Source organism: Leishmania panamensis, assembly GCF_000755165.1.
Source record: "Leishmania panamensis strain MHOM/PA/94/PSC-1 chromosome 23 sequence".
NCBI lineage: Eukaryota > Euglenozoa > Kinetoplastea > Trypanosomatida > Trypanosomatidae > Leishmania > Leishmania panamensis.
Genome location: NC_025869.1, coordinates 556,701 through 566,887, shown reverse-complemented (window position 1 = coordinate 566,887; position 10,187 = coordinate 556,701). Strand labels below are relative to the sequence as shown.

At 58.6% G+C, this 10,187-nt stretch overlaps 2 protein-coding genes and 1 pseudogene across 2 annotated transcripts; all 3 read right to left on the bottom strand.

Moving 5' to 3' along the window:
• Positions 1–1,362: 1,362 nt before the first annotated feature.
• LPMP_231420 lies at positions 1,363–2,499 on the bottom strand (annotated as a pseudogene).
• A 1,223-nt stretch (positions 2,500–3,722) lies between these two features.
• Positions 3,723–4,532, bottom strand: LPMP_231410 (hypothetical protein; the record flags this gene model as incomplete). Its single annotated transcript, XM_010700996.1, has 1 exon — positions 3,723–4,532. One exon carries the CDS (start codon positions 4,530–4,532, stop codon positions 3,723–3,725), a length of 810 nt encoding a protein of 269 aa, XP_010699298.1.
• A 716-nt stretch (positions 4,533–5,248) lies between these two features.
• LPMP_231400 (hypothetical protein) lies at positions 5,249–9,865 on the bottom strand (the record flags this gene model as incomplete). The annotated part of the gene is made up of 1 exon (XM_010700995.1): positions 5,249–9,865. One exon carries the CDS (start codon positions 9,863–9,865, stop codon positions 5,249–5,251), a length of 4,617 nt encoding a protein of 1,538 aa, XP_010699297.1.
• Positions 9,866–10,187: the final 322 nt, after the last annotated feature.

The following is a 10,187-nucleotide window of genomic DNA, read 5'->3' as shown; positions in this document are numbered from 1 at the left end:
CTGCCACGAGCTTGACCGCCATCTTGCATGCCTGCCGCTCCACCCAGCGTTTGTGCGACGGCAAAAACCTCCAGAGCCTGCCTAAGATGATCACAGCAACACCCAAGAGGATCCCGGTGTACACCCGGGCCGCACTGACAGTAATGAACACCGGTACACACACCATCACTACCACGGCAACGATAATGGTGTCAATGATGATGTAGCGGTTGCAGCGGCAACACCACAACTCCACTCCCAAGAGGTGCATATTTGATAGGGGAGTGAGTGGGGCAGAAGGGAAAGAGAGTGAAAGAAAATACAACCAGCAGCAGCAGGAGAGTGCAAAGTTGTGTCTGTACGAATAAAGAGAAAGAGGGCGAGAGAGAGAATCACAACAAAGCGAGAAATCGAAACGGGTGGAGGGTAGGCGATGAGGAGCGAGTGCAGGCAAGGAGAGCTCCTCCCTTCTCTCGCACGTGTGCCGTGAAAACAGCAGCGTGAAAGAACACGAAATTATGAGAGCCATTCCAGAGTGACACCCTACAGGAGACTGTGCGCACACAGGCCGAGATGACACCGCAGCTACCGTCCACCACCCTCGAAAGATGGGAAAGGAGGAGAGCGAAGCAAGTGGGAAGGAGCGGGCAGTGACACGCACTGATGCCATAGTGCGTCATGGCCGGCATCATACTCTTCCGCCTCTTTCCCTATGTGTGTGTGTGTGGGTCGTGTGGAGTTCACCTGCTGCCAGCTTCAGAAATGGAAGAGGGAAGGCATGCCATTTTGTATTCCTCTTCACCACACTTAAGCATTGCTGCTGATGTCCTTCGGAGCCGGCCACACCTCTGTGTGCTCTACGAGGACGCAGAAACGAAAAACAAAACACACGAAAGGAGGTGGCGGGTGGAACTCAACAGAGCCCCAAAGCCAAGAAGCGGGAAGAGGGAAAGAGAGAGAGAAAGAGGGAGGGGGACCCTCCGCAGAGTGGGTAAGCGACAGACGAAGCAAGCGATGACGCTGGTGTATTGCCCCACACCTACCGTACACTCCGTCGTGCGCTTCGCAGGGTAGTCACCCCATATCCCTCCTCTCTCTAAGTAAGAGGGCTCCTTGTAAAGGATTAAAAAAATCATACACACGTCTCTATGAGCTACCGGCGTTGATGAACACAGTCGTGGTGCTCGCGTGCGGGCGTGCGTCTTGAGCAGGGGTGGGAGAGCAGGAAGAAAGGCGGCAAGACTGAAAGCCAAAGGAGAGTTGCGAAACTAAAGGGAAGAAGAGGGGGGCGGGGAGGGTACAAAATAAAATATGAAAAAACGAGAGCGAAGTAATATGACCAGGAGACAACGAACACCGACAAGAGCGCCTCAGGACGCACCCTCACGGGCCACTGCCGGAGAGAGGGGACGCGGTGACGGCAGTGTCGAGCTCAGCACCGTGATCTGCGGTGATGGCAAGTGGTTCAAGGAAGACAGCACCGTCTCCTCGTACATCGGTGGGGACAGCGTGGCCTCCTGCGAGTGAGACGGACCCACTTCCGACAGTTGCGTGCACACTGAAAGCGGCGTCTGAGTCCAGAGGGGCACACTTGGGCCCTGCAGGGTGCTACACCAGGAACTCCACGGCGCCGCCCGCCACAGGCGTCTGTGACAACGACGCCGAGGCGATCTTGTTGCCTGTACAGCAGTGCGTGCGAGACGAGAAGTTTGCCGATGGCGGCATCGACAACAGTGAGGCGGGTTCGACGGATGGCACATCGCTGCTGTGCTCTGTCAGCGTCGTGGCCGCAGCGACACAACCGCAGGGCACGTGTGCGAACGGCTTGGGTGAGCGCAGCGATGCGCGTCTCCCGCTGTTACTTCGACTCCTGGACGGCGTTGCGAAGGCGGTGTGGCGGGAGGCGACCGGCCAAGACGCCTCCTGGCGAGAGACCGTGTGGGCCAGTGCGAGAAACTGGGCTGACGACCCTAGCGCAGAAGCTGACAGGAACAAATCAGAGGACAACGGAGCCGAGGTCGCAGCGGCACCGCTCGCGTTGCCACTGCTGTTGTCCGTGATGGCGTTGTCCTCCATGCCGACTAGTTCGCGTCCAGCAGGGGTCGACGAGCGGCTTCCGATCGCCAGAAACCCGCGACACCATGGCGTCGCCTCCGTAGACGGGGAGCTCGGCAGTCGATTTCCCTTGTTGCAGCTCGTCCTCAGCAGCAAACGAGACGACTCCGTGTAGGGCGCCAGGACCTTTCCTACACCGCACTGCCGCATCCTACTGTCGGCCAAGCGATGTGCAGCCCTGAACACGTGCGCCCTCTCTCGAGGTAGGTACCGCCACGCACGCACAGCGAATGCAAGCGTCCACACAATGAAGGTGCCACCGTACGGCCGTGACTCGGGAAGCACCACCAGCAGCGGTACGCACACGCACAGCATGAGAGTCAGGACACACGCGCTGAGCGCCATGTCCTGGTGCCGGCGCAACGCACCGATCGCCCTGCTGTGCAGAGTCATAGCGGCGTCCATGCTGTGCAGTAGAAAATGAACACGGAAAAGGAAAACGAGAGGCGAAGACGCAGCAGCAGCAGCAGCAGGCGGTGGTGGTGGTGGTGGTGCGGAAAAGCGAGGGGAAGAGAGCTGTGGTACGACGCTCTCAACAGAGGGAAGGAGGGAGACGAGTGTCGTGGGTCCTCGTCCGTCCGTCGGTGTCGATAGATGAGCTTCAGGAAAAATGGACGAAGGAAACGCAAAAGGAATGTCGGTGCCAATAACGTACAAGTTGCCTGTGGGAGGGGAGAGAGGTATCACTGCAGGCGCCTATCTGTGTCTCTTAGAGTACAAAGAGAGAGAGAGAGAGAGACAGGAGGGAGGAAGAGCAGCGGTGGATGGACGGGAGAGCAGTGCAGAGAACATTTTGTTTTGCTTTGACAGCCGAGGATCTGAAGCAGTCTACACAGCACAGCGCACGCACACAAGTGTGTACGTGTGCGGTGTATTCGCTGCTCGCGTGCGTGGTGATAAGCATGTCTGCGGCGTGGGCAGAAGTACGGGGAGGGAGAGACGAACAGAGACAGTGCAGACCTCGTGTACCACGCGCGGATGCTCGAAGCCCTTTTTAACGGGCCTTTCAGCGCCTTCACACCCCACTTCAACACTCCAATTCACTTCGGCCGCCTTCGCACACAATTTGAACGCGAAGGCGGCCGAAGAGAATTGGAGTGCTGAAGTGGGGTAGGGTGGGGATGGTAAGAGGGTCCTGCCCACAGAGCGATAGTGCACCGGGTCGCCACTGCGGTGAGCGTTACCTCGGACGTGTCGCGCACGCGACCATTCTCAGGTTGCTCTCTCTCTCTTTCGCTCTCGTCAGCACGACTGTGGTCAGGATGGTTTCTTTGCTTTCGACGTCCGGTGATCTGCCTTCTCTTTACTGTCGTTGTTGCACGTTAAGCGAGACGCATCCGTGTCGTACTTTATTTCCCATGTTATTCGAGCTACATAAGGTGTGCCAACGGGGATAGGAGAGGGGGGGCATGCACCACAGCAGTGTACCTACGGAGTCGTCCGCTCTTCCTCTCTCTCTCTCTCGCCGTCGCCACACTTTACTGGCAAGATGAAGAGGAGGGAGGCAGAGAGAAGAAAGTACAGGAACAACCTAGAAAGCCGTCCTCTCCTCTCCTCTCCTCTCCTCTCCCCCCCCCCACACATCACAGTCGCCTAGTGAGCTTCGCAAAGAAACCGAGGAGACACGGCTACGCCCGCTGGTTGCGCTTGCTCTTGCTGCGCTGCAGCGCTTCCTCCTCACGATGTTGCCTATGAGCACGCCAGAGGTCCGCCTCGTAGCGGCGCAAGGCTGCCTGGAACTGTGGAATGGCCTCCGCCAAGGCGGCACTGTCCTCATACCTCGCCTCCTTAGGGGCGGACAGCGCGGAGTTGACGGACGCTGGCCCATTCTGGGGCGCATGGGCAGAGGACGTCGCTGTGGCCCCTCGCTTGCGTAACCCCGCCTTCGCAAGCATCAGGAAGCGCCGCGGGCCCTGCTGCATGGCATCTGTCGCATACGCATTCACCTCCTCTAGCGTCAGCGGCCGCGGGGCCGCGGTGGCGTGCGAGGCAGAAGCGGCCAGTAAACGAGTGGTAGTATCCTCTAACTCCACTACACGTTGCGCTGCCTGCTGCGCTGCGTCGGCTTTAAAACTGGTCTCAGCAATCTCCGTTACAGTGCCACCAAAGTCGAAGGCGAACTGCTCCGACTCACCCAAGAAGAGTGTCTTCTGGCGACGCCTTTCGGACTCTGTGAAGGTGCCTTTGCTGGGTGTATGCGCCGTTGATGTCGACCCCCCCTCGGTGACGTCAGTCATCATCCCTGTTGCTTTAGTCGCTTCTGATGGCTCTGGTGGCAGCAAAACGGCTCTTTTTTCTGAGCTGGGGGCAGCAGCAGGCGCGCCCTCCGTCGCAGCCCGACGACTGTCGACTTCGCTGGGTGAAGACTCCGCAGACAAGGAAGACGATGCGACGCTGTCGCCTCTGGACGCGTCTGCCTGGTGAGCTGTACGTGGCATATTCAGGGAGAGGTACTACTGGAGGGAAGGAGCGAAAAGATAGGTGAGGACGAGGGACGAGAGTAGCGAAGACGAAGCGCCGAAGGCAACACTAAAGGTGTTTTCGTTGCTCTACCTCCACGGCACGTCGTCAGAGCGTGCCGGTGTGCGTGAAGTTGTGCAGGCGGAGCCCGCCACAAACGACAGTGGTGGGCCCTTTGCGATCTGCAACGTCTGCCTGCGCACACGCACACGCACACGCGGGGTGAAAGAAGACGGAGATTCGGCTTTGTCAGGTTTGGGTCATGAGAATGCGCATGAGTCCACTCTGCATACAGCAACATGCACACAGGCATCATAGAGAGAGGACGCAGCGAGGGTGCCAGGCACACAGTCGCAAACGCACACACGCCTACACACAGTAAAGCACCGAATAAAGAGGGAAAGCAAATGTCGAGCTACAAGCAGAGAAAAGAGCCATGAAGACGCATATTCGTTTCTTTCGCGTCTCGCACACACGCACGGGCACCTGAAAGAGAGAGGGAGGGAGAGAGAGAGAGAGGGCACAGTTCGTGTAAGCCATCTTGGTCGACAGCGGTCCCGCCCAGCACAAAGGATATCAGTGGACGGGCACAAACCTACACAGGGAAGCGAAAATGTACCGGGAGAGCGCACACGGATGCACACCCCACCACTCTACCCCACTCAGCTGTCTCTCCTACTTTCTCTCGTTCTCTCTAGGAAGAGGCCCTAAGGAGTGGCATTCGCAAGTGCCTTGTGTTTGTTGAAGTGCCAGCGTTGAGCTGCGCATTCTCCAGCAAGTCGGCGAGAAAGCGGCGCTCCTTGTAGTGCATACGATAGGTGAAGCCAACATCCAGGCAGAGGCGTCGCACCTGCGGTTGGAGAAAGACCTGCGGCCTCCTCTTCATGATCTTGTACAGCATCTTCTTGGCGTTTTCACAGCTGACTGGGTTCGACAAGGCGTATACGTTGTCTACGATGCGCTGTGGTATTTCCTGTGTGCTGGCGAACACATTGGAGTCCGCGTGAGCGTGGCGGGCCGTCGTATTGCTGACTGCAGCCCTGCAGGCAATGGAGACCCACTTGGACGTCTTCAGTTGAGCAAAGGCCACCGAGTATGGGATGCCCTCTGCGCTGACGTACGCGTTCGGGTTCAGCACCACCGAGTACCCCTTCTTCACTAGGTCGTCACCGCCACGCCGCGAGCGAGCTAGAATCGCGCTTCCGAGAAGCGCCATGCAGCGCACCGAGATTGTGGAAGCAAAGCGAGAGAGAGCGATAAAGCGCCGCTGCAGGCCGGGCACAGAGAGCAGCATGCCGTAGCCCACCTCCGTCGATCCGACCTCTGCAATGCACAAAATGGCGTCCTTCAAGGCGACAATGTCGCCCACACAGTCTAGAGAGAAGGACTGGCAGGATGATTTGCAGAAGCGCGAGGCTGAAATCATTTTCGACGAAGGCGCAGAGAAGTAGCCCTTCTTGAGCATCTCGATCTCCTTTGCCGTGGCAATGGTTGACTGGCCAACGCCGCCGAAGCCACCGTTGAAGTTCCCATTGGCCGCGCCGGCGTTGCCGCTCACCCCACCCACGATATTGTTGTTGCCAAGGGAGGTGCTCGGTCCGCCGCGCGGCCCATCTCGTGCGCGATGGGTCATGCTCATAGAGTTGACCAGATAGTCGCCTGCAACGCTGAAGCGTGGCACATTCGCGGAGTTGGCGAAGGCGCCAAGGGCTGGAACCGACGTGCCCCCTACGCCGCCTATCCCACTGCTGTAGTAGGCCGTATTCATGCCCGGATGCATCTGCTGCTGCTGCTGCCATTGCTGGGCTTGCTGCTGCTGATACATGTACCGAGTCGCGTCGGTCGTCACGCCAAATTCGTCGTCGCTTCTGTCGTTCGATGAGGAGTCGTCCTCGTTGCTGAGGAAGTCATCGAAGACGACATCCGGTGGGAGCGGCTGCTCCAGCAAGCGCTGCACAGAGCGCGTCCACAGCTTACTGTGCTTGAACATCGCGCAGCCCTCCACAGAGCTACACAAGACGGAAGCAAAGTGTACGGGGAAGAACTTTGTGCCCGAGGCGTCTGCGGCGGTCAGCAACGACAGGTATGGCGTACTGCCCGCCATGCAGCCGTACATGACACTGAGAGTGTCCGAGAAGGATTGGCTTTGCCGGCAAGACGGATCGCTGGTGGAGGGCATGACCATACTGCCCGCGCCGCCCCGCCCCCCTGCAACCGCAGAACTGCCGTCGCTACCCTGCAAGCGTTCCAACATGATGGTGTACTGCACCGACTCAGACTCCTCCCACCGGTGCAGCTCCTTCTCCAGCCAGCCGTAGCACTGTAGAAATCGAAAGCCCGACGGACGACTGGCGATCCGGTAGAGCAGCACGTTGAGCCGCAGCTGCTTTGCGTGGCTGAGGATCACCTCGCTCTCCATCAACACTGTTGGGAAGCACTCGATCAAGTAGTCCAGGCCCTCGTCAGAGCAGAGGCAGATGCTCAGTAGTAACTTGAAGGCGCTTTGAACGACGCTGAAGAAGTTGTCGTGGAGCGACTGCAGCAGTGTTTTGATCCCCCACTTCATGGAAGTAGACAAGTCACGCCAAACAGCCTTCTTCAGCTGCTGCGCTGCGCAGAGGCGGATCGAGTTGCTTGGGTTGCCCAGCGCCGCACGGAAGGTATGCCGGATGTCTTTGCAGACGCCGTAGTTCGGCACCGCACCAAGGTACAAGCACTGCAGGAGCTGGTAGCACACGTCGTGGAGGGTGTCCTCCTCGGCCGGGCTCTCCAACCGAGGGCCCTTCAGCTTCGAGAACATGCTGTCCACAAGCGAGAAGATACCGTGGTCTCGCATGAGCAGCAGGCCATTGGCATGCGCGGACAGGCGACCAGTTATGCGCAGCAGCGACCGACCGATGCATGCGTTGACCACAGCGCGCCGCAGTACGACGGGCTTGCCAATGCGCACCTCCTTCAGCATTGCTGCCACGGCGGCTACGAAGCCCATGCGTTCAAGCAGCACCGCACCGTCGCGGGAGCTCAGTATAAGATCGATCAACTCAACTCCCACCATGCACACCTGCGGGGAAACCGTGTCAGGCGGCAGAGCGCTGAAGGTGCTGCAAATCTGCGGTGTGCTGGACCCTGAAGACGGGGTGAAGAAGAGCACGAGGCTCTCTACCAGCTCTCGTGCGGCACGAAATCGCCGTGGCAAGCGCAGTGGGCCCTGCACTAGCGTTACTAAGATGTCAAAGTTCCACGTGTGGCAGCTCTTCGACCGATCCACCTTGCAATCATGCAGCATCGTGGTGAAAGTTGGATCGTCGACGTCCAACGTGCCGGGTGTGTTCAGGACAGTGCTTGGCATCTGCGCCGTGTTGGTTGGCACTACTGGAACCATGGCATCACTCACGCCGATACCACTGCTCTTCTTGTAGTTCCGGAACAGCTGCGAGGTGAGACCACCAACAAACAGGCTGTCGTCGTTGGTGAGGTGGCCGGCAGCTTTGTTGAAAGCCTCGTGTAACTTAAACACGATCACCTGCGGCAGTACCGTGTCCATCAGTACGAAGATATCTTGCAAGAGTCTCGACGCGGCCGCCGTGATGACTCGGTTCTTGTTCACAACCTGCACGAGCTGCGTAAGGGCGTAAGGAAGTCCGTGGTAGTTGAGGCAGATGAGAACACGCCCCAGCAAAGGGTCCATGACGTGGTAGCCAAGAGCCTTAGTGGTCGGAACGAAATCGTCGAAGAGGGCCGCGTCGCCGGTGGAGTCGGCCAGGAAGAGGTCGTACATGAAGCTGTTGTTGTTTAGGCACTGTGTGTCGTTGGATACGTCACCGCCACTTCCTTCGCCGCCGCCATCGCTCCCCTCTATGGTCTGCTCCTCCTTAGCATCACGGGTGGCCTTGCGCAGGCGGTCCTCCTCAAAACCCTTCCAGGTATCCATGGGAACGATCCCGCGGTGTGGTGCGAGGCGTGTAAGCAGCTTGTTGAAGAGGGTGATGATGACCATCTTCGTGTCGAGTGACCCCGGCAGGTGCAGGACGTCAATGATGGAGCGCAGCCCCGTCACCTCGGAGCTAATCCACAAGTTCCCTACCCAGGTCGAAAAGACGGCCACAATGAGGTCCTTGGCGTTGTTTTGCATTGTCAAGAGGGCCGCTCCGCCGGACTCAGTGGTGGACAGGAAAGGAGCGAAGATGGTGCGCAGATCTGTCGGCTTGAGGTACTGGCGCGTGCTGGGGTCGTCGAATAGGTTCAGAAAGGTCCGCATTACCTGCTGCGCCTCGTCTGGGGTGACGCAGCCGTTCGCCTCAATGCACGCTTTCAGCAGGATACTGTGAAGTCCCGCCGCCGTTGCTCGGTCCGGTTCATGGCGGAGAAGCTGAAGAGCGATGCGGACGGCGACGCTGCACCGCTTTGGTGAGGCGCTGGCGACTGAGTCGGGGTGCTCCAAGAGGGAACTTAGCCGATAGAACCAGCCAAACGGCACCCGCGGGTAGGCCTTGGAGTCGATGATGTTGAGCTGGATCAAGCGATCCATAAGTGACAGCAACGCATCCACCTCCGCGTTCAGCCCACGGTCACCGCAGAAGGCGACCCAGCGCACCGCCTCACCATCCTCTATGAATCTGCGCAAGAAGCGGCTGCTGCCGGCGCACACGCATGTCATTCGCATGCCCAGCAGGCGCAGAAGGCGACTCACAGACGCCACAGAAGATGCCGCGAAGGCTGCCAGAGCCTCCGACTCCGGCAACTCGAACACCGCCTCGTTGCCTACGTACCACTTCTCACAAAATGCGCAGAAGTCGCTCATACGCTCAGCGCGCCTGCTGAGCTGGGCCAACGCATCACCACCGACGCTGCCACCGCTACCCGCCACGGGAATGTTCACTAGACTCGTGCTCAGCGACACCCACCCAGGGTCGAGACTGCCAGTCGAGGTAGTAGCGACGTGAGGGCCGAGAGTTGCCTCCAGACGATCCTTTGAACTTGCTGTCATCAGGACGTCGCTTGTGGAAGCGATGGTTGAGGCTGTCGCGATAGAGCCTCCAGAATCCAGCAGGTCTCGAAGGGTGGACCGGAGAATACGGTTGAAGTACTGCTGCACAGAGGTGATGTACTCTTCCCAGGCCGCGCGCACCTGCTCCTGCGCAGCCCTTGTAGCAGCGAGCACATCACCGTTACTCTCCTCTTGAGGAAGCGGAATGAGCTCCTTCTGTATGACAGTGGTGTACCGCGCTCGGGCCTTTGTGAAGTCTTTTAGATCGATCGCGTACTGCTGGAGCAGCTCCAGTGCCTCCTTGCGCATGTTCGCCGTCGCCATGGTGTTGAACAAGACGTTTGTTTTTTTCGTCCTCGTGGATGTTGTTTTGTGCGAAGGTTCGCGTGTGTGGGTGTGTGTGTGTGTGGGGGGGGGGTATTGGGAAGGGAAAGGGAAAACTATCGAAGGAGATTGTCAATGTGAACCCTCTCCGCACTGAGGGAGAAGGAAGGCAGGCAGCTGAACACCACGCCAAAGATACGGTGGGAGGGGGGAAAGAATACCTGCACTGACTCGGTCTCTCTCAGAACAGCCTAAGCCAAAGTGGGGGTGAGAGAAGGAAATAGAAATGCAGCCACACTCACCCCACGCTCCACAAGGATGA